This window comes from Carassius gibelio, chromosome B7, assembly GCF_023724105.1.
Source record: "Carassius gibelio isolate Cgi1373 ecotype wild population from Czech Republic chromosome B7, carGib1.2-hapl.c, whole genome shotgun sequence".
In the NCBI taxonomy this organism is placed as follows: Eukaryota; Metazoa; Chordata; class Actinopteri; order Cypriniformes; family Cyprinidae; genus Carassius; species Carassius gibelio.
The window spans coordinates 34259509-34282787 of NC_068402.1; the positions used below are offsets into that span (position 1 = coordinate 34259509).

A 23279-nucleotide genomic window follows, 5' to 3' on the forward strand; every position below is an offset into this window, starting at 1 on the left:
GTGTGCTCACAGTGTGTGTGTGTGTTCACTTCGGATGGGTTAAATGCAGAGCACAAATTCTGAGTATGGGTCACCATACTTGGCTGAATGTCACGTCACTAAAAAAATAAAAATAAACCCATGAAGTTCTCCCAGAAAAGAAATGAAAGAAAAAACACTCAGTTCTGCCCCCCTGTGTTGTATGAGATATGGCACATGAAATTCACTTTGCAATTTGCAAGTTGAAAAGAGCAGAGTTTGTCAGTTTGCCACCTTAAGCCTAAAATCAAAAAACAGGGCTAAAATTACAAAGTCACTTGCCTTTCTCAGATGTTTAGCTTATTTAAGTAGACAGGTTAAGGAGGTTTTAAAAATATTTTTTTCATCATTCATTATTGCCCCCTTGTGGAGATGAGCATACGTCGAACAAGACGGTACACAAAAATGTATGGCCGTTTTTATATTGGATAACATAATATCAAACCGAGGTATTTAAACAACACATAAAAAAATTAAAACAAGAAAGAAAAGAATTCTTGGTAGAACTAACCATATGCTGGCATTAGCATTTGTAGGAGGTAGGTGGCCATTTCAGTCATATGGATTTAATTTAATACAAGGTACACCAAAGCTGACCTGAAACCGTTTGGTCACTAAATAAGTCAAAAAGAAAATCTAATCTGAATATATGTAGGCCCTGAAGTATAAATGAGTTGTTGTGTTGATTGCTGGTCAATATTCACTGACAGGAGTGAATATTTATGAGGTGTGGATGAGTGAGGCAGATGGCATTAGTCCCAGAACACATTTGGAAATTCTTGGCAAAAGAATGATAACTCCAATAATTGTTACCACAAGATGGAGCCATAGCATTAAAATACGATAAGAGGAGGGTGCTTGACTGAATGAACTTTTGGTTGAGAGCATCTGACCACTGTGATAAAAAAGCTTCATTCCTTATTCAAATGCAAATTCAAAATAAGTATATTATGTGCTTTGGTTGGGGTTTCAAATATTTTACATTTCTACATCAAAATTAGTTGACAAGTTAGTCAAAGTGCTTTTTACCTGGTAGTAAACGGATGTTTGTCTGGTGAGGTAACCATAGTAACAGTGCACTTTTCGTTCAGTTAATCCGATGGAACATTGAGAAAACATAACAACACTGTCATGCTGTCTGTAAGTTTCTGTTGTGGATATTGACTCCGTTTATTTAAACTTTATGGAATTTTCAGAATGTGTCTACCTTTCCAGCCTAATTGAGTGTTCTAAATAATTAAGCTTATTTGCCACTTGAACATAAAGAACAAATAGTTTACTAATGGAAGGCTACTGCCTGTATTCACTGGACAATTCTTAAAGGAAGATTTTTTGTTTTTCTGACACTTGTATGTCTTTATTTGTGATTAGCTTTTATGTTGTGGTTTTTATATTAGGGTTATATGAGTGCAACAGTAAAAAGTGCATTTCGGAAGTTCCATCTCATTAAGGCAGGAATGAAAATGATGTGTTTAAGTGGAATGTCGTATGGAGCGCCTCTCACCTCTGCTCTACATCCCACAAACCCACCCCCTGCAGAGGTCCCATTAAACACAGTCCTGGCCCGTTCCCCCTTCAAATACAGATAACCCACTTTGTATGATGTGAGTGGGTATGGAAAACAGAAAGAAGGAATGCACTTTGCACCCCATTTGCTAGGCACCCCAGGGTCTTTAACATGTAATAACCCAGACCAGGTGCTGATCATCTGTCCACTCCGCAATCCGGACGAGGAACAATGGTGAGACAATTTCCTTTTACTACCTTCACTTCCTGTGGAACAAACAGACGAGGGCCAGAAGACGTCAGCTTTAATTGTATGCAGGTTTTATTGAATGACAACGTTAATCCATTTCACACACAAACACAAATAAAATAGATCCCATTTACAAATATATAATTGCATAAAAAGTTATCCTATACCACAGCTTGAGACATCATTGACATAAATGAATAATAGATATCACGCTACCTTCAATGCCCTTATTTTTCCCTGTACAAAAATAGCTCTATCTCTGTAAGTAGTATAAAGTAATATAAAACAATTAAATATTAATATCTTTGACCATTTTTGTTTTCAAATATACATATACTTGCAATAAAAATGAAATAGATTGCACTTATCTCTATACCAATAATAACAACAACAATGTTCAAGTAAGTTAGAATACAATCCTTGTGGACTGGCACAGACAGTTCATATAATCAAAAGCATTCATCCTGCTTACAGTGTCCAAAAATGTGATTCCAAATTACACCTCCACTGGCATTTTTAAAGTCTTTCTGTGTATTCCTTTCCAGATTAATGAATCTTTCCCTGTTGAATCGACTTGAAGTCCAAAGACTTTCTGACACAGTCACTGGACAGGAACAGCTAAACTAGGGGCTGTAATCCCACCGAATGGTTCAACTGGAGGACAGTCCATTTGTCCCAGGAGAGGTGGTTCTGCTTTTCCCTGAGGCCAGTCCACTTCAGTGCAACGATATCTTGCTCATACCCAAGGCACAGTTATTCAGTTTCTCCATCTGCGTCCTCTTGTTTTCAACAGCTGCTGTTGTTTCTGCGCTTCTCTTTGCTGATTTCTCTTCGGAGGACAGCCTTCAGAAGGCAAGATTGCTCTTCCAGCCCCTGTGTTTGGAAAAGAGTACGCTGGAGAACTCTTGGCAGGAGTCTGAGGCATTTCTAGAATTTCATAGTTGGCCGGCGAGCCTCTGTCGCCGTGTCCCCGAGCGCTCCCACCCCGTGCGCTCACGTCCGTCGGAGCAGTGCTTCCAGCTTGTGCAGCTGTGATTGAGAGTTTGAGCTGCTCCACACCATCCGCAGCCTGCTGCCCTCCTGTCGCAGTGTCATTACTTTCTCTGGAACGGACCTTCGCCGCCGGCCGTACCCGTAGGGATTGATCTTGTCAACGGGTGCATTCCCGATCTTCAGCTTGTTGTTGAGATCATGGAGACGGTGTGCCAGCACATGCACCGTGCAGGTGCCAAGCGAGCAGCCCGCTCTCCTGGACTGGCTGATGGAGTTCTTGGAGCGTTTTGTCCTTATGCTGATGTCAGTGCTGGAAAGGCAGACAAGGGAAAAGGACATTAATGCCTGCCTGGAGATCCTGAGCAATTGTTTTTGGCTTAAGGTCTTAGTTTAATGTTCCTGGGCTGACAAGTTTGTACTTCACCATGTGAAACCACACTTAACTTAGAGAAAACAATGACATAATTTATAGCTGGTAATGCTTGCTAATTCTTACCTGGAATGTGGCCTTAAGTTGTCTTTGACATCGTCTGATCTGACAAACTGGTTGCTGTCTAAAGCCCTCAGTGCAGCAAGGCTCAAATCCCTTTTCAATCTCTGCAGCCGGACACTAAGTATCAAGTAGAGAAAGGAGAGTGTTCCTTAGAAACTTTCCAACCAATTCCAAACATGACTAAAAGCCTGAAATCAAATCAACACATCAGCTTACCTTCTTTTCAGGTCATGTTTTGCACTGTCCACGCCGGGTGCAACGGTGGCCAGCAGGCAGCAGCAGAAGATTGACTGCAGTATCAGTTGCATCGTGACTGAAATCTTGAAGGAAAAAGCAAATGAATCATCTGTTAGATATCCGTTTTGAAAGAAAGCAGCTGAAACCTTCAATCACCTGCATGCAACTCCCCTACTCTGTGCCAACCATGCTTTGCTCACGCTTGCTCAAGAGTCCAAAATCCAAGCCATTTACATTCATCATGCATTTATTTACAATGTCAGGCTGAGGTCGCACTTTCTTTGAATAAGTAAACTTGCAACTATGCTTCAGTTCCCTGATAAGCAGTAAAAAGGACAATGATGTATAATACAGTGGATTTTTACAAAATAGGGTGTCCTTAACTCCATCAGTACCTGTTTTAAAAAAAATCACCCAAAATTCCTTTCAAATCAGATTAAGTTTTTGCCTAACAGATAGAAACAAGTTCCCTCTCTTATAGATGCTAAACTAGGGTTCAGTTTCTTATATAACTATAGATAACCTGTGCATATGAGCCTTGACCCTTAAAGAAGAGACACTGAGCAGTTAACAGATTCACATAAGGTTCCTTTGAAAATGCATACCTGTGTTGAAGTACTCTTGGGTTGGCTTCAGAAGTCTGTGTAGAAAGTAATCCAGAGGTGTTTCACTTGCTCTTGGTTCTATGGCAGCGGTGATACTCTGCTAATAGTCTGACTCTCCACAGCAGGCGTAAGTGCATTTATACTGCAGAGAAATGGGAGGAGCAAGTTAACACGCTCTCTCTCATCCCAGCTCTTCATTTCTGTAGTTTAGGGTGGCCACCTCAATTAGAGCATGAAAGAGAATATGAAAATGAAACTGGGGAACTTGATGGGTTATTGCTAAAATAACTTTCTGTGAGTTTCTGGGAATAGTAAGTAACCGCCAATCTGGGGAATTCTTTGAAAATCCCAACGTGACAATGAATTTACTTTCTGCTATTACATTGCTCGTGATTTTTTAATCTGGATGTTGGCTAGGGGTACAACTGTTACTTGTGTGTCAGACACACAGACAGTTTTCTTTTAATATGAAATTAATATTCTGCATAAAAAATATTGGCCAATACAATTAATTTCGATTTCCACAAAATCAACATTTTTTTAAGTTCAGAAAGATCAAATTAAACAAACATTTTCACAAAAAAATGTAATGATTTTAACAGTATTTGGAAGGGTTGTTAAGCTTACATTGATTAAGCTAATATTGATAGTGTTTATTTTCTAATTGACAGTTGATCTTTGACTACTAAAGTACCTCTGAGTTACACCTGTCAGATTTTCTGTGTAAGAGGTAAGACTCTCTATTTCTGGATATGTAAACACAGATAACGGTACATTTTAATTTTTGGGAGAATGCCTACTGACCTTCACCTAGTTGTAAATGTTTTAACCCCTCACTTTAGACTAAATCAGATTCAATTATTCTAATAAACTAATTACTAAAATTAATTTGTGTGATTTTTCATAGAACAGCCAACATGTTTTTCACAAAAATGTAATAAGCTCATGTCAATTGCTGTTTTTATCCTTATATGGGAAGTGAAAGATTGCACAACATTCACTCAAGGACACCATCCAGTTGTTTGCCTCTCAGCCCATATATGGTAACATAATGTTTGCTAAATCAATATGTCATAGCCATGACAATGGGTTGTTGACATTTGAAGTATGATGAGGGAACCCACAGATGCAGGTGGGAAATAGGTCTACCTGTGTATTATATGCTCAGGAATGCTACAGTTAAGCGTGAGTCACTGAACACCCTGATGTCCAGTTTTCATGTTATTTTTGGTGGTACCTTGTTAAGTACATGGTAATCATTCAGTAACACTATACCAAAGTATCATTACATGTATTATCTAGCAGGCTCATACATGATTTTGTTGTACAGATAAGCTAAAGACCTATATTAGAATAGTTTATTCTGCTTATCCTTATTATTTATTCATAAATATAACTAACTTGCAACTTTGTATCTTTTGCCAAGATTAATTGACTTTTATGCACTTCATTTGGATAAAAAAAATTAGAAGAAAGAAAATAAACATTTTTGTTACTTTTCAGTGACGAATGGATGGTCAATTACAAAAACATATACTGAATTGAAGTGTTTAAAACTTTTCTAGTGGATTATGGACTTTTATTTCCCTGTTATGAGCTAATATGAACGGTGCCATATTCAAAAGTTAGTCTACACATTTCCTGATATACACTTTCCTGTTCTGTTCTGCATAAATGAGATAACATGGTCCATTGGTTACCCTTTTAATGATAGCTGGGCCAAATGATCTAGATTAGCTGGAATACATCTCTCCCTCCTGAGAATTTTTTTTAGCGACCAGTTGTTTATTATTATCACGTATTGGATGAGATATTATCTTGTAACTTTTATATTTACATTTGAAACACTGTGGCATCACAAAAACAAATTCAAATTCTGCTGACGCATATCTGTGCTCCATCACGAATCTATGATCTCATACCTTTGCATAGTCGACAGTAAGACTAACTAACTACCTAAATACACTAACCCATTTAGCATCATTATAACATAACATGGAATTATTATCGTCAGGGAAAACCCTTTTAGTAGTAAAGTATGTATTATGGCTGGAGTCAGACCCACGCCCATGAACGGACAACCGCGAGTCCACGCACGCGCACTGGCTCCCTCTGTGTCAAACATGGCTGTGCTTTTGAAGAAAGAAAAATGCTGAATTGTGTTGCAGAATTTCGCCAAAAAAGGAAACCATGGCTAGACTGGCTGATTATTTCATAGTGGTGGGATACGACCAAGATAAAGCTGGTAAGCTGCCGTGTTTGTGAGTGGAGGGGTGTTATGATTTATTTAGGCCGTTAGCAACAACTAACGTTACTGCAATGCTGCTGCGCTTCAACAGATTAATTGATGGATTTCACTTTCCTTGACGTGTTATTATCGGCATCAAGAGGAAGTACGTGTCAGTGTTAGCAGGGAATAAACTCTGGCTGTTGCTGTTTGTGTTTATAAATCAAGTAGCTAGTACGTGTTTGTCTAAATGGGGGTTTAAAAGAGAGCTGGCTAGGATGGTGTGGTCATTTAGCTATTGTTTAATATGCATGTTCAACACCGCTCAACGTTTTCATAATAGCATGTATTATAATGTGTTTTTGTTTGATATATGAGTGTTTTAGCACCATTCACTGAGTAAATCTCAGCACACACATACTGTATTTGTCGCGTGTACATGTAAACAGCGCGGTTTAAGTGACTCATGCGGTTGCTTGTTACTATTTGTTTTCAAGCCACGCGCATTGATCTCTAAATGGCGATTCAAGCGCGCTACGTTGCATTGATTTCCACATTTAGCCGCGAGGTTTGCGTCAGTAGAGAGCGATCCGGTGCTCTCTCTGTGTGTGTGCGCCTTCATAAGGATCTGCCGGAGAGCTCTTCCTGTGTTGTGGAAAGCGGATGCAGAGGAAACAGGACTTTACGTGTCTCGAGCTGTGCGTAATCGCGTGGAGTCTACAGGTGCTCCACACTGCTCTCATTTACAGCACATGATCGTGTTTACATGCGCAAATGCTGAAGGAAGCGGCAGCTCATCTGAAAAAGCGCACGTCTGCACACAAAACGATGCTGTGACGTGATGTTCCACATCCCTTATTACACTCTATGTCCAAAGAAAATTATTTTCTTCAAAACCTTGTAGGGAGGGAAATCAATTCGTGCACGTGTTTCCATTCAACAAAGAAATACCAAATACTGAAAAAAGAAATTTTTAATTTAACCCTATAAACATACTATATGATATTTGATACATCCATTTCTATGGCATCTAAACTGTCAGCATGATCAAAACTTTACTGAAAAACCGGTTTTACTTATTCCACTACATGCTTTCTGTCCTCCTAATTGGTTCAGACTTTTTAGCAAGTAAAAATAACTTGAATATAAAAACGTACACCTTCAGGTCATATACCCTTGTCTTTTTGCTGTGAAATATTTCTTGATTTTTATAAACTAACTTTTATATTGTAAGTGTCATGAACATTGGGCCTTCTGAACTGAAGTAACTGAAGTGTGATTAATATGGTCCACTAGGATTTGAGGAACAATTGTTTGTCCATCTCTTTTTTTCATTGAATGATATATCTTGCCCTCCACATTAGAAACCACAAAGCTTTGATCATAAACCATTTAAATATCTTACTAATACTTACCAATGCTATTAGATTTGTTAAAGTTTTTAAATAGATCTAACCTTTGTCTTACTTTATGGACATATAAATTACAAAAAATTCAGAGACCGAATAATCTTACATTTATCTCACATCTCCATCAGTGTGCGGTGGAGGAGCTGACTAAATTCTGGGGCACATTGTTTTCCATTGCCTTTATGCGATTGTTGCTATTCAGATTGTATGGTGTTGCTTAAAAACAGAGGCAGACTTTGTCAGACCGTAGTATGGTCATGATTGACTGCGTTTGTTTTGGAGTTAAGTGTCTGTGCAAAATAGGTAATGGACCTCTGTTTCAGCAGGAGCAAACACTAATGAGGCATTTATTCTGTGTATACAAAGACATGCTATTATCCATAATATAACCAAAACCCATCTCTCTCAGAGACTTAGAAACACTACAATAATTTGAACCCGAAAGCTGTCATATTGCTGATGCTTTCCATTCCATGCTTTCAAGGCCAGAGAAAACTAGTCTTGTAACAACACTCTGGCAGTAGAAAATATTTTGTAGAAACCGTTTTGGACAGCGAAAATCATTGATTGAAACTCTAGCTAGTTAGTGTTTCTCCGATGGCATGTTTCGACAGTGTTAGTGTCTGTTTTATGCACACAAGTAGTGGTTGACTGGTATATCGCCAAGGCCAATGTTCATATTTACTGCAATCAAACAAACAAATGATCGCTGCACAGCTACAGATGCACTGCTCCTGGAACACACTGTCGAAATGAGCGTGGAAACAGTATGCACCAAATAAGCACTGCAAACGGAGTAATGTGAACCTGGCATTACGTGTGTGTGCGCTGCGAGTGTGCATGGTCTGTAGGAGAACATGCAAGCGCTGTATGGTTTAAACACTGTCAAGAATGAAAAACAAATGCAATTTCTAAACTTCAGTGATGATGCGACACTGCCTCGATTGTGCAAGTGACAATTCCCGTGTTAACTGTGCAGCGTGCAGCTCGCTATTGCAGATGCAATTTGATTTGAAGCCATTTGAGAGAGCGAGCGGGCCCGCGCAGTGATTCACTCACACTGTTTGTGAAATGATGTCTCACAGAAAGTTTTCTAATTACTAGATAGACAGAGACTGAGACGGTGCAGCTGCATGTCATGCCAAACCTCTCACTGTTAATGAGATAGACCTTTTTATAGACTGCTGATCAAACATCCCAAAGCGATTATCAGCAGATAGTGATCGGTAGTCAATAGATCGGAGCACCCCTATGTATCACTAATGGAAACATACTTATTAGTCCACTTAAATCTTAAGTATTATTTATTTTTTTAATAAAACAAAAAGACCATGACTCTAGTATGAAAACATCCATACCCATAAATGATTGAATTGTGTGCTGAACTCCAGCCTGTGTCTTCTCTGAATAAACAACTGTTTATGTTCATGCAATGTCTTTCTCAGTAGTGATAAGCGTCCATAGAGTTCACTTGAGTGAGGCCTTTCTTTCAGTAACTCAAAGACACTGACTAGCCTCTACTGAGGGGGCATCAGATAAGGCTCCAGGCTTCAGTCTTTGAGGGCTGCTCTAGCTGAATCTTCTCTGTCACTTGTGGCATATGAATAGGTGAGCAGTTTGCCCTGTTTTGGCTCATACAGATATCCAGTGCATAAATGGCTGTGTTGTGTTGGGGTACTCAGTGTTCCTGACGTCCGTGGGGGATTGCATGAATTCACGAATCATCCTTACTGGAACAGCTGGAATTTTTATCCCCTTTAGGTAAAGATAATAAATGAGAAGGCATTGCACATTCCTAATTTGGAAGAACTGCTCTGAGATGCCTTTCTCATGTTACTCAAGTGAATGATGCTGTTGCAAATAATTCATATATTTTTCTTACATATGCACAGTGAACAAAAAATCTACCTGACAGCAGAAATTTTTAAATACTTTGTTTTTATAAGGGGGAATTCACCCCAAATTTTAAATCCTGTCCCCGTTTACTCACCCTGATGTTGTTTTGAACCTGTATGACTTTCTGTGTGCTCTAGGAAATGTGTGAGTGGAGTTCAATGTTGTTTTGGACCACACTGACCATTGTTGTATGAACAAAAACACTGTTCCAAATTTATTCTTTAGTGTTCCACAGAAGAAGCCCCAATTCCAAGTTGTTAAGAGAGAGTTCTGAGGTATTTGTCTTATTGTTGATTGTGTTTTTGGTTGAATGCCATTCAATCATGGACCGTGGTTCCATGTGATTTAGTTATTTGGACATGTCTAATTTTTGTTAGTAATTAAGTATTTGAGTAGAATCACCTTCCATTCAAGTTCAGCCAAAGTGTTATAAAACATTCTAGCATAACTTTTCTTTATTAGATATTGTACAAAGTCTAAAGATGGCACTGTTAATATCCCTAGCACTCCCATTGGAGTTGCTTTTTTATTAAAGCAACTTGAATTCTTTATAACATGTCCTCAGCCCAAGCACATGCTCCACTTCACCACCACAAATGCAACTTGCCCAAAACCGACATAACCTTTTAAAATACAGTACCAAGATAATTGAACATTAGACATGGACAAGTACCCTATTTTCTCATCTTGCTTAAAATAAAAGTAAAGTAAAATAAAACTCTATAACATTTGCTCTCCCCATAGCTATCCTTGTGCAAAGCATGATGGGAAGTGTGAGACTTATTTTGAGCTTCTTGATTGAAATAATGTTCTTTCAAACAAGTCAGTTTAACATGATGCAGCCATGTTGAAATGAGAAACCTGATACAATGGTGTTAAGTCAAAATGAATTGTTTAAATAAAGTGAACGACATAAAAGAAAGTAATTTTTTGAGTGTAATCTCACAATGGGTGACCAGTTTATTGGCTATAAATAATGCTGCTGTATTAAGAACAATAAATAGTCATTGGCAAAAAAAACTAAAACATAAACCCCTGTTGCCACATCATCATAAATTGAGTGGTATCTTACAGATTTTTTCTTTCTTTACAAGATCATGTATTGATTGAACCTGCGTGCTGAAAAATGAGTTACATAACGTAAGTAAAACCTGGTGTGGAACACTAAATATATCATGAACAAAACAGGGTGTTTTTAAGCATTTCCATGTGCAGATGTTTGTGTGAGCACTCTTTTTATACATGACAGATGTGAACCCTTGGGAATAGAAGTGGTATGGACCTTAATTTTGGATATTTCTTCAGTTTCTGATGAGCTGGTCCAAGTATTGGAGTTTTACAACAATTAGCTGTTTGTGTAAGTGGCAGGTAGTGGGTAGTAACGAGTAACATACTTGAGTAAATCTTTTGGGTTACTAATACTTTTACGCTTTTCTCATTACTTTATCTTTAAGCAATACAAGTTTAAAATGCTTAAATTTATTCCAAACACGCCATCACTTTTCTCTGGGCCATACGCGAATGATTCATTATTTTCTGTTCAAAGGCTTGATCAAGCCAGTTAGCCAACCGTGTAAATTCATCAAAGTAAATTGGTTCACGTGTCACTTTGAGTGATTCATTCAGTCCCCTGTCGTCTGAAGCTTTTCTCATTCAGAGTAAAAAAGTTTAAGAACATCAGGAGCGTTGAAGACGTGGCTTTGGATCTACAGTCAATTGAGAGCAAATCTGCAAACGCTATTGTTTGCTAGCTATGAAGATCTTTATAAGATGAACACTGCATGTGCTGTCTACGCTTTGACAGGTAAAGAAAGGCTACATTCGATTATAGTACACGAGACGACATTACCAGTTTGTTGTACATGTACCTTATACATTAAAGGCAATGGATAATTTATACAAGCTGTCACAGTATGAAATAAACACCTGCCAAACCTGCGTTAGCTGCACAGTGGCATGTGACCTATTCCAGGAGGAATGCCTTTATTTAGACACAATTAATATTGATATATTCACAATATTTATTCTTGAAAAATATACATTTGTTTACATTATGCGTAACTGATGGAAGAAGCATTTAAAGAATTTGCATTTGGTTTTGTTATGCTCAGATGTTCGGTAGCGGAGTGTCAGAGGTTATTTATACATATATACTACGTAATTAATATACATTAAAATGTAATTTAATTCAGGATGCAAATCTGAATTTTCATCAGCTGTCACTCCAGGTTTGAGAGTCATTTGATCTTTCAGAAATCCTTCTCATACATTGATTTACCACCAGCGTTGGAAACAGTTTTGCTGCTTAATATTTTTTGGAACCTGTGACATTTTGTTCAGGATTCTTTGATGAAAGCTACAAAGAGCAGCATTGATAATAAAATCAACATACTGTAATGATTTCTGAAGGATTATGTGGTACTGAAGAAGATATATGTGTGTGTGTGTGTGTGTGTGGAACTACTTAAGTAGGTTTTTTTTTTATTTATCTGATACTTTACTCTTACTCAAGTAACTATTCAGACTGTTACTTTAAACAATTACTGTAAATAATTCTATAAATACCTTTACTCGAGTGCAGTTTTTGGGTACACTACCCATCCCTGGTTAGTGGATGAGTAATGTTTTCTTGGCTTTTTCAATCAATTTTTTTAATGAATGTCTGTTATGTTTAAAGATTAGTCTTTTTAAGAAGTAGGCTGCTTTCCAAAATGGTCCACACAAATGTGATTATGCATTAGCAAGATTCTGACTCATGTTCAGTTTCAATTATGAAACTTTCTAAGTGTTTAGTTTTTCAACACAATATGTCTTTTTGTTTAAAAGTTTTCAGTTTAATATTGGGTAAATATACAAAATTAAATATTGGTATAATTTCAGTAGGCATACAGCACAGTGAAAAACCTGTTTAGACAAACAGAAAATAAAAATTCTGTCATCCTTTAGTGAGTAAATGACAGGATTAAATTTTTTGTTGAACTATCACTTTAAATCACCTGTGTTCGTGCTTTAAATTGTTTATAATTTTTTTACTAAAACATAACATATGACAAATGCTGCATGAGTAGACTGTTGATGCAAATGTATCATTATCTGCTTTCACACATATAGTCTTTACTCGTAAATTACAGTAAAGCAATCATGTATAAACAGGCCCTTTTAAAAAATACCGGTAAATTCGTTACAGCAATTTAGCAGTAAGGAAGTTGTAACATTACCAGTAAATAGCAGGAATTCTGGAATAAGAGGTCATTTCTGATGAATGAAGTTACAGAATTTACCTGTATTTTGAAATGGATGTGTAAATGGTCCTTTACCAGAAAAAAATGGAGTGTTATTATCTGTGAGCAATGCATTTTTGAATTTACTGGTAAAGTCATTCTGATAATTTTACAGCAGTTTACTGGTATTATTGTGTGAAAGTTTTTTATGCATAAAAAAAAAACATACTTTCAGTGAACTTAATTTTTGTAAGTTCCCTGTATTTTTAAAGTAAAACATCTGTTTAATCATTTATATTTGTCATTGCTCACCGAATCGGAATCTGTGTTTGGAGAATATTATCTCCATGACTGGTTATTTGTCATTAAAATAAGCTTTTTATCCATAGCATTATCCAATAGGGACACTCTTCATTTCTATGTCTGTTTTGTTATTGGTATCTGCTTCCTGATATGATATCCTTTTAAATGAAAGAGTCAGTTCCCGACAAAATCACAAATACCTGCGAAGTCTATTCTAACGTTACTAGCATAAATGAGTGCTTTGTGGTTAGAGATGGCACTTCTGATGTACAGAGGAAATGTTTTGCTGCTACTGGACAGTGGAAAACCCAATTGGCAGACTATATAAATCTTTGAAGTTTATTACGACTGATCTCATTTTAACACCTCTATTAACATTTTGTGGATAATAGGATGTTGATTTCAGGGCTGATTGTTTCATGGAAAGATAAGGTGGTGATATCGACTGGAATTGTGTCACGGAAGTGAATTTTTTTTTTTCTCTTCAACTAGGCTGTTTTGCAATAGGAGATTGCAGTTTTGGCCTAGAATAGATCATTTGGATTCTCCATTAAGATATTTATCATAGCAGACAAAATGTTCTTGACAGAAAAAATTTACGCAAGTATCTTCGAAGTTCTTTGAAAATGGAAAAACAAAGATGATTGAATTTGTCAAATGATTTGCTTGCTTTAAACGGCTCATTGTTTCTCACTGAAGCTGGTGAAAGTTTACACTGATGAACTGTTGATGAACTTGGATTGATCACTTTCAGTTTCCTGATAAGTGATAATATGGAAATATCAAAGCGGTTTGGATTGGATGACCTCTACCCAAACTCTCAGACATTGTTAACCATGTTTCATTCTATGCAATTTTGTTAAACCAATTGCAATAAGACGTCACAATACGATCATCCACAAGAGCTTGAAGATCTTTGATGCTGAACTGCTTTGCACCTTTGTTCTGAGCACCCGGTGGTGTGGTTGACTTCAGACAGCCAAAATAAATTACACTTATCATTTTGCTATTTGTTGTATTCGTTTCTGGCGCATCAACTCTTTGGAAAACCCTATGAGTTACATTTTGCTCAGGACATTTATTTTTCAGTTACGCAGCTGCTCTGGTCTACTGGCGTACTTCCTGGAATCTGGATGTTTTGACATCACAAATTTGCAAATCTTTCATACCCTTTACCATGCAAATGATAGCATATTCCTTTGCCTATCTTGTTTTTTGGACAGCATTGTGAAGGCCATTTGTGGGATGACTTTGTGGGAAAAACACTCACTTGTTTTATGAAGCAAAATAATTGCTTTACATAACTGATATAGTGCAGAACAGGGGCATCAGAATTTTTCCAAAGCCCAGAACAGATGGGATGCGTTTTGTCTCCCCTGCACACCTGTGTGATGAGCCAGTTCAGGTTAGATGTTAACGTGGTGGTGACGCAAAGAGAAGCCAGCTCCCTACTTTTCAGCCGTCTGTACTGTCTGATCTAGATCAGAATGCCTGAAGATGGATTACAGTTTTCCAGTGAATGAGAATTGTAGCAATAAATCAGGAGTTTTAATAATGCAATTGTTTGAATATGAAAATGATTTATTTTTGGACAGTGTCTTTGGATTTCTTAAATTTTCTCTACTTGAACCAACCCTTAACCCAAAGTGTGAGTCATCCAACAATCTGCCTTCACAATGCTGTCCAAAAAACAAGATAGGCAAAGGAATATGCTATCATTTGGGGGAGTCGTGGCCTTATGGTTAGAGAGTCGGACTCGCAATTAAAAAGGGTTGTGGGTTCGAGTCTCGGGCCGTCAACGAACCCCCAAGTGCTCCCAGGGCACCGCAGCATAAATGGCTGCCCACTGCTCCAGGTGTGTGTGTTATCACTGCTCTGTGTGTGTGCACTTTGGATGGGTTAAAAGCAGAGCACGAATTCTGAGTATGGGTCACCATACTTGGCCATGTGTCACGTCACTTTCATTATAACTCCACAAAAAAGCAAAGTTTTGAGTTGAGGTGTGTTTTTATTTATTTTCAGTTATCAAATTAGTTTAATGTAAAAAACAAGCCAAAATATCATACAATTGCATTGTAGGAGGTACCTTGGTGGTTTGCCTTTCTGGTATGCGAGTGCAACTGGGAAACAAATGCCATATATAAGGGTTAATGGATTGGCAGCTGTGCATCAAATGATTTTAATGCACGACATGGAGGCCTAGAAGTGCATTAATATTGTTTAATGCACAGCTAGCCATGAATCCAACTTATACCTTAGTCATTTGGCAGCATTGACAAGTTAAAGCTGTCAATGATGTTTGCAGCGCAATATTTGACCGGAAGGGTAAACATTATGGTTATGGCTCGTTAGCGCTAGCATTATGCCTGCTTCAACTCAGACACAGAGATTAAATATTGTGGATCACATTTATTTGAATGAATTATAGTATTATTTAATTTAATTACTAATCAAGAGAGAGAGAGAGAGAGAGAGAGAGAGAGAGAGAGAGAGAAATGACAGTGTAAGTCTGCATCTGCACATCTCTAAACAAGCTGTATTTCAAAAACAGCAAATTTGCCACCTAGTTGCTAAGGAATACAGGTGCTGGTCATATTATTAGAATATCATCAAAAAGTTGATTTATTTCACTGATTCCATTCAAAAAGTGAAACATGTATATTATATTCATTCATTACACACAGACTGATGTATTTCAAATGTTTATTTCTTTTCATTTTGATGATTATAACTGACAACTAAGGAAAATTTCCAAATTCAGCATCTCAGAAAATTAGAATATTAATTAAGACCAATACAAAGAAAGGATTTTTAGAGATCTTGGCCAACTGAAAAGTAGGAACATGAAAAAGTATGAGCATGTACAGCACTCAATACTTAGTTGGGGCTCCTTTTGCCTGAATTCCTGCAGCAATGCGGCGTGGCATGGAGTCGATCAGTCTGTGGCACTGCTCAGGTGTTATGAGAGCAGGTTGCTCTGATAGCGGCCTTCAGTTCTTCTGCATTCTTGGGTCTGGCATATCGCATCTTCCTCTTCACAATACCCCATAGATTTTCTATGGGGTTAAGGTCAGGCGAGTTTGCTGGTTAATTAAGAACAGCGATACCATGGTCCTTAAACCAGGTACTGGTAGCTTTGGCACTGTGTGCAGGTGCCAAGTCCTGTGAAATCTGTGAAATGAAATCTGCATCTCCATAAAGTTGGTCAGCAGCAGGAAGCATGAAGTGCTCTAAAACGTCCTGGTATACGGCTGCGTTGACCTTGGACCTCAGAAAACACAGTGGACCAACACCAGCAGATGACATGGCACCCCAAACCATCACTGACTGTGGAAAATTTACACTGGACCTCAAGCAACGTGGATTGTGTGCCTCTCCTGTCTTCCTCCAGACTCTGGGACCCTGATTTCCAAAGGAAATGCAAAATTTTCTATTATCAGAGAACATAACTTTGGACCACTCAGCAGCAGTCCAGTCCTTTTTGTCTTTAGATGCTTCTGATTCTGTCTGTTGTTCAAGAGTGAGTCTTGGTCCTCTTTTGGACAATGTCAAGTCAACAGTCTTCCCCATGATTGTGTAGCCTACAGAACTAGACTGAAAGACATTTAAAGACCTTTACTGGTGAGTTAATTAGTTGATTACATTGTGGCACCAGGTGTCTTTAATTTTTTTCCTTAGTTGTCAGTTATAATCATCAAATTTAAAATAAATAAACATTTGAAATATATCAGTCTGTGTGTAATGAATGAATATAATATACAAGTTTCACTTTTTGAATGGAATTAGTGAAATCAATCAACTTTTGGATGATATTCTAATTATATGAACAGCACCTGTATCATGTAGCGATCTAGCATTTAGGCTATTTTATTAATAAAAAGTCAAGAGGCATACTTGTATATGTAAAATATATCAAATATATTCATAAATAATTTTTTTTTCCTCAAAATGCAACGTACTAGTCATACTAACAAAATAATACCACAACAGTTTTTATCTGCAATAATGATTGGCTGACTGTACATTATAGACCAAATATACAATATACTCAAGTATTTGACAACAGAATGAGATAGTTGACCAATCAGAATGATGTTTTCTGATAAGCAAAGAAATTATACAAAATAAAAACAGCTATACATTGCAAAGCCTTGTCTGCTTTCCATCAGCAACAGCTTGCAGCAGCCATCTAGAACACCCTAGCAATAACATTATGCTAAAAATCGCTACAAATGATGTAGAAATTACATAGCAATGCCCTTGCAGCCATCTACAGCACCTCGGCATTGTGCCGGCATGTTCAAGCACCACTTAGGTTTTGTTCAGAAAAATTTAAAATATGATTGAGAACATTTTAGTTGTTTGTGTAAATGTCTGACTCCAGTTTTGGATACTGAATCATTGTTTTGACTTTCCTCCAACGCAAAGTAGAACCACACCTCACGACAAGATTTGAATGTGTTGTTCTTTGCTGTAGGATGTGTTTTCAGGTCGTAGTGCAGATACGCACAAGTCAGGACCAGATTTTACTCCGTTAGCTGAGTTTGATGTTTGTGTCATGACTGTTGCTTAAGACTTCAGTTGTTTGAAATGTTCTTTAAACAAGTTTTCAGCATGAGATATGGAGTGGAAAATACCGTTTGACAGTGTTTCTCCCAGGATGTTTTTGAGAGTGGATAACTTACTATCGTGTGTCTCTGTTCTGTTGTGGGGTTCAGAATCAGGACACGGCCGTTACGTTTAATGTTAAGGTCATGCAGTGATGAATGGTGAGGGAAATATGATCTAATTAGAGTAAAATGTTGTGGAATGGGAGGATTTCCCAAGTGCTGATTGGCTGAAACTTGCCAGCTCAAAGATTGATAGTTTCTCTATGCCGGTAAATAATGACAGCACAACATCAAAGCTACTGTTCTGCCCTAGAGATCTCTATGGATAGTGGACTTCACAGGGTATTCAGTAAGATTCACATTATATAGAGTGTGTACATGATAATACTTTGACTTTCATTGGATGAAAAAGATACTGAAAACCTTTTGAAAAATATAATTTCTGTTCCAGTAGATAAAAGAAAGTCATACAGGTCATACAGTTCAATTCTCGTTATTAACAAACCATTAACAATGACTTTTGCCTCAGTAAACTCCTAATTTTAATACGCTTAATAAAATGCTTAGTAATAGTTAGTAAGGTAGTTGTTAAATTTAGGTATTGTATAAGATTTGTGATTTAGATTATGTTCATGCAGAATATGTGCTTTATAAATACTAATAAACAGCAAATATATTAATAATAGTGAGAGTTGGTCCCTATAATAAAGTGTTACCTTTTTTTTTTTTTTTTAGATAAATATGCTTAGGTCTATTATAGTCGTTTTATATTGCTAAATCTGTATATGAAGGTATATCCCTAATCCATAATCTATCTCTTTGGCAGATCAAGTGTTTGATGATATTGCAGAGTATTACACTGGAACCAGAGACTCTGCGAATCAAAACAGCTTGTATCTTTCTGCACGGTCCACATAAACCCATGAGAGGTGCTTAGTGTGTTTAGTGTAGCTCAAGCCCATGTTTTGACTTTTAAAGCTATGATTTTATCTAGATGCAGGTTGACTGTCAGCACTACTGTTTTCATAGAAAAAAGCAACACGTCTGTTTCAAATGAATATATGATTGTATCAAAGAGAAGATTTTAATTTAATTTTTTTAAACCGTTTATGCAAAAGTGAGGATTTACTCACCCTCATTGGACCACACTGACTATAGTCCACACTCTAGTTGTATTCACAAAAAAACAGTGTGACGTTTTCCAAAATATCTGTTGTGTTTCACAGAACAAAATTCATACAGGTTTGGAACGGAATGAGGGTGAGTAAATGATGAGAGAATTTTCATTTTTGGGTGAACTGTCCATTTACGTCATTTCACACTAGGATTCAATATCTCACCTATACACACATTTGCACATCTTGGCAAACATTTCCCCAAACAGTCAAAATGTATTTTCTCAAATTTTAACATCCCAATTCCAAGAGCAATATCTTTATGAAGTTGTCTGTCATCTGATAAGTCATTTACTCCAAAAATGTGACAATCCAGCAATGCATTCGTCCAGTACATATCTGGCCTGTTTTGTCTATCTGTAATAATATACTGTCAATGGTCTTTCCAAACTCACATTCTGATAAACTGTAATGATCTCCAACGTCCCCTGACCCAGTGTATACTCCAGGTTCCAATTCCCTGTTCCAGATATTATCAAAAACACAGGCAGTGATGTATTCTCCAGATAAGCAAAGAAGAATGATATCTAGCACATTTTTCTAACGGAGTATTTGATAATGTCTTCTTTACTCCACATCTGTGTTAAGATATGAAGCCTTAAAGTTTTCTGTTAAAGGCCCAGTGGCTTTAACTTCTTAGAAACTATTCCATTAAAATGTGGTGCATTCTCTAGTTTTGGTTGTGTTCATAAGGACTGGTATTGTCTCATTACAATGTTTACACTAGTAAACGTTAATTGACAAAACCCTCTTGGCCCTGTGCATACAATGCTTTCTTTGTCATCAAAAAAAAAGGGCCAGGAAAGATGGTTTTGGATGCCAGAAAGACCAAAAGGAATGCATGAGTAATTGTGCCAGTTAGGAAACCTGGAATTGTGATCACGCTTAGCATTTTTTTTATTTTTTTTTATGTTCAGGATTGTCCTGATATGCCCCATACTACCGTTCATGCTGTTTTGAAAATGTAATAATAAAATTGCACATTTCAGTTAATGCTCTTTCTTTTTTTTCTCTATAAATTTTAGGATCTGGTGAAGGATGTGGCAAGATCATTCAGCGCTTCCCCAAAAAGGACTGGGATGGCACGGCATTTCCCCAGGGTGTGGAGATGGTAAGGAGTCATTTTTGTTCTGTTTTCTGAAAACAGAAACCCAAAAGTAGACTCAAGCCATTTATTCATAAACAGCTGCCTTCTGGAAGTAGCTGAATGGAAAAAGAATGTGTATATTCTACGTCTTTGTTTTCCCCAGTTATGTTTTTTTTTTTTTTTTTTTTTTTGTACTTCTTTGTTTTCCTCAAAGTTCCTGAAGTCTGTGAATACATCTGCCCACATACTTGGAAACTCATGTAGTTCTGGTATCAGCCTTTCCTTTTGTCAACAAATGCATTATCATTGTTTACTTAAAGGTTTATGCCAGTTGCCTCTATTTGCTCTAATTGGAGAATTCCAAGCCCATGTCCTGTCCATTTCTTAAATGGTGTGTAGAAATGCTTTGCTGTGCTTCTGTCCGATCTATCGCTCTACACACTCTGGCCCAATTAACAGACACAAATCAACTTAACGCTGGACCAAATATTTGCTTATCTGAGCTGAAGAAGAACATGTTGTACATCTCCTTAGCATTGGCTTTAAAGTTGTCCTGGTTCTTGAGTAAAGAAGCTATAAATGTCCATCTTAAGCTGTTGGGTTGTGGCCTGGTTAACTGTTTGTTTACATGTTTATCAAGGCGTAATGTGTCAATATTGACCTTTGCATGAAATCGTAGGATTAAAGATTCAACTGTAATATAAAATACACATCTTCTGATGAACTTGCTTTTAATTTCTGAATGAAGATTCATTATGATATTTTAACATTTTGAGACACTGATATCTCAAAAAGGTGAGGAAATAAAGAAGAGCAATTCGATTTTCAATCGGAAATGACTGGCACTGATTATTTTATAAAAAATGAATTTGTTGCATTGAAAGTGTAAAAACATGCAGGGATAGTGTGATAGAATACAGATAACCCCTGAAGAATCTCAAGACTGTGTGTCAAGTTCAGTAAGTCTCTTAAAATATCAGATAGTTTGTCCTTTTCATGACTTGGCTGTAAAATGTCATGTGGCACGACTTCCCAGAATGATATGAATTATATTTCATAATACTTTCAAAAATGTTTTGAATAAGATGTGGACACTGACATATTCAGTGTATAGGGAAAAAATATGTTTTTACCTTTTAATCGATGGTGACACTACATGACATTTTTAGAGTTATTAAAAAGATCTTTATGAACCACCATGAACACAAAGAGGACATTTCTGAGAACCTGACACATGCGTTTTGGCACGTTGTAGACACTATTATTTGTCATTGAGCCAAACACAGGCTGTGCTCCCTCTGCTTTCTTGTTTTATTAGTCATTTAAAGTGTAAGTGAACCAAAGAAATATGCTTGGTTACACAATATCTTTGGATAACGACTGTATTTATGATATTTGGCTTCGTATTTGCTCGTAGAAAAGTCTGTATCAGATCAGTCTAGGACATTGGCTATTTTATTGTGAGAAGAGGCTCATTGTTCATGGCGAGGACTGATTTTAAGTCAGTCAGTTACTCATTTTGGCTGTTTATGCTCACCTGCTGAGATATGGTCGTCAGCACCGTCTCCCACTGATTCTGAATCTGTAGAGACCGCAATCTAGACAGTCATCTAGAAATCGGCTAACTATTTTCCAGCAGGTGGTTGAGTCTCTGGTCAGCCAACAGGTTACACAATCCGAGTCAGTCCCAGGCTCAGATGAATTCTTACTGATTTATGTTTGTGATTCTTAGAGGACATGATCTTTTCCCCACTCCAGGAATGGTGGTTGTTTTGTCTGTCAGAGACAGTGGAATTGGATTTTACTCCATTTCCGTGGTTTGAGCAGCCACATTATTTGGTGTAACACAATGAAGGTCCTTTTCCTCAAGAACTGCTTGTATATCTGAAGGCTTGTATTGAGAAGCACTGAAAACATTCCATAGGGGTTTTATTCAATACAGACTCAATGACTTCATACAGTTCCTGCAAGTATAGGGAATGTCCTTCAGCAGTTGTAAAGTGTTTATATTAAGTATCAGTGTTCTTTGTGTCAACTGGGGCAGCTTGTCATTCACTGGGTTTTTCTGTTTATTTGATGCACCATTTCTTTGTAGAGATTGTTGTAGATGTTGGAACCACCAAGTCTGGCACCAGTCATCATGGTCAAAGGGTCAGAGTTACATTTCAAATTGAAATCACAAACCAAAATTTGCTTTTAAAAGTCACATTGTTACATTTATGTTACTGGTTTATCAGTTTATCTCATTGCTAGACACTAACAGGGATATTGGTTCTTTGCTCAACTATAGCATAGATTGTAGGGCTTGGTTGGCAATATTGATTAAACATTTTGATAAACCAAAATTCCAAGATAGATCTTTCAGTCTGTGCTGTTTTCAGCTGATGTGTTTTTCAACTTCTAAAGTACTAAACTCCAGTTTACATTTTGCTGGTGTTTTCAGCTCAGTAGCACATTATGTAGAGAGAGAGAGTATGTGTGCATGGTTTCCAGGTTGGGAAGATTAAGTAAAACCACTTGAAAAAAAATGTAATGATTTAAGAGAAAATCTCTGATGGGCAGGATTTAAACTGTTGTCATTTGGTCACCACAACTATGAAAGCTTGTGGTGGCTTGTTACCCATGCCAAATAAGTAAATACAATGTAACATTCTTAGGATATATAACCAGTGGGCAAATATTGTATATGATTATGCTTAAATCGAGGAAAGCAGAAATCATGATCACAATTAAAATATTTATTGTGCATGATTTATTGTGCAGCCCTAACTTATAGTATTATAGTAATGTATCAGCTGACGGGTTAGTTTAATGTACCATATATATATATATATATATATCCAAATGAATTGATATTAAATTAAATCGAATCGAGAGCTTATGAACTGGAATCAAATTGAATCATAAAATCTGTGTCAATACCTAACACTATTAGATTGTATTCTCACCAAAAGCATTCCAGAATCGGCTTGAACTCAAACTGTTTATTTTTGTGGACATCTCTAAGTGAACTAGATGTGAAGAGCCAGGTTTGAGTACCAGTTTCTGTTAGTTAAGCAGTTCTATTATTGTTATACATATTAAACATATTTTTAGCACTGGCACATGTTGTTATTTTAATAGTTTGCATTGTAGTGTATTATTCACATTGAAAGGTTATTAGTGGTTTTATGTAAGATTAATTGCGATGGTGTTTTTCCATTTTCTCATCTCGTGTGATGTTTTTGAGTAAGCGCTCTAGAACAACAT

General features: G+C 37.0%; 2 protein-coding genes across 3 annotated transcripts in view; one reads left to right on the top strand and one right to left on the bottom strand.

Moving 5' to 3' along the window:
• Positions 1–1828: 1828 nt before the first annotated feature.
• Positions 1829–4257, bottom strand: LOC127962730 (pro-adrenomedullin-like). Its single transcript, XM_052562399.1, has 4 exons — positions 4103–4257; positions 3477–3580; positions 3264–3377; positions 1829–3077 (listed from the first exon to the last, which is right to left on the bottom strand). Exons 2-4 carry the CDS (start codon positions 3566–3568, stop codon positions 2768–2770), a joined length of 516 nt encoding a protein of 171 aa, XP_052418359.1. The 5' UTR covers positions 3569–3580; positions 4103–4257; the 3' UTR covers positions 1829–2767.
• Positions 4258–6160: 1903 nt separating this feature from the next.
• sbf2 (SET binding factor 2) overlaps positions 6161–23279 on the top strand; it is a 128446-nt gene continuing 111327 nt past the window's right edge. Inside the window, exons 1-2 of one of the 2 annotated variants that reach the window (XM_052560583.1) lie at positions 6161–6347; positions 19969–20054. In XM_052560583.1, the coding sequence (XP_052416543.1) occupies positions 6293–6347; positions 19969–20054 (141 nt within the window). In that variant the 5' untranslated portion in view covers positions 6161–6292. The remainder of the gene's footprint in view (positions 6348–19968; positions 20055–23279) is intronic. The other variant, XM_052560582.1, reaches the window with a different exon arrangement.

Bases quoted from the DNA above. Each gene is read 5' to 3' on its own strand.
- LOC127962730 (XM_052562399.1), bottom strand. From the start codon at position 3,568: ATGCAACTGATACTGCAGTCAATCTTCTGCTGCTGCCTGCTGGCCACC. The intron at 3,378-3,476 runs GTAAGCTGATGT...CTTGATACTTAG, and splicing joins AAACATGACCTGAAAAGAAG to TGTCCGGCTGCAGAGATTGA. The intron at 3,078-3,263 runs GTAAGAATTAGC...CTGCCTTTCCAG, and splicing joins AACTTAAGGCCACATTCCAG to CACTGACATCAGCATAAGGA.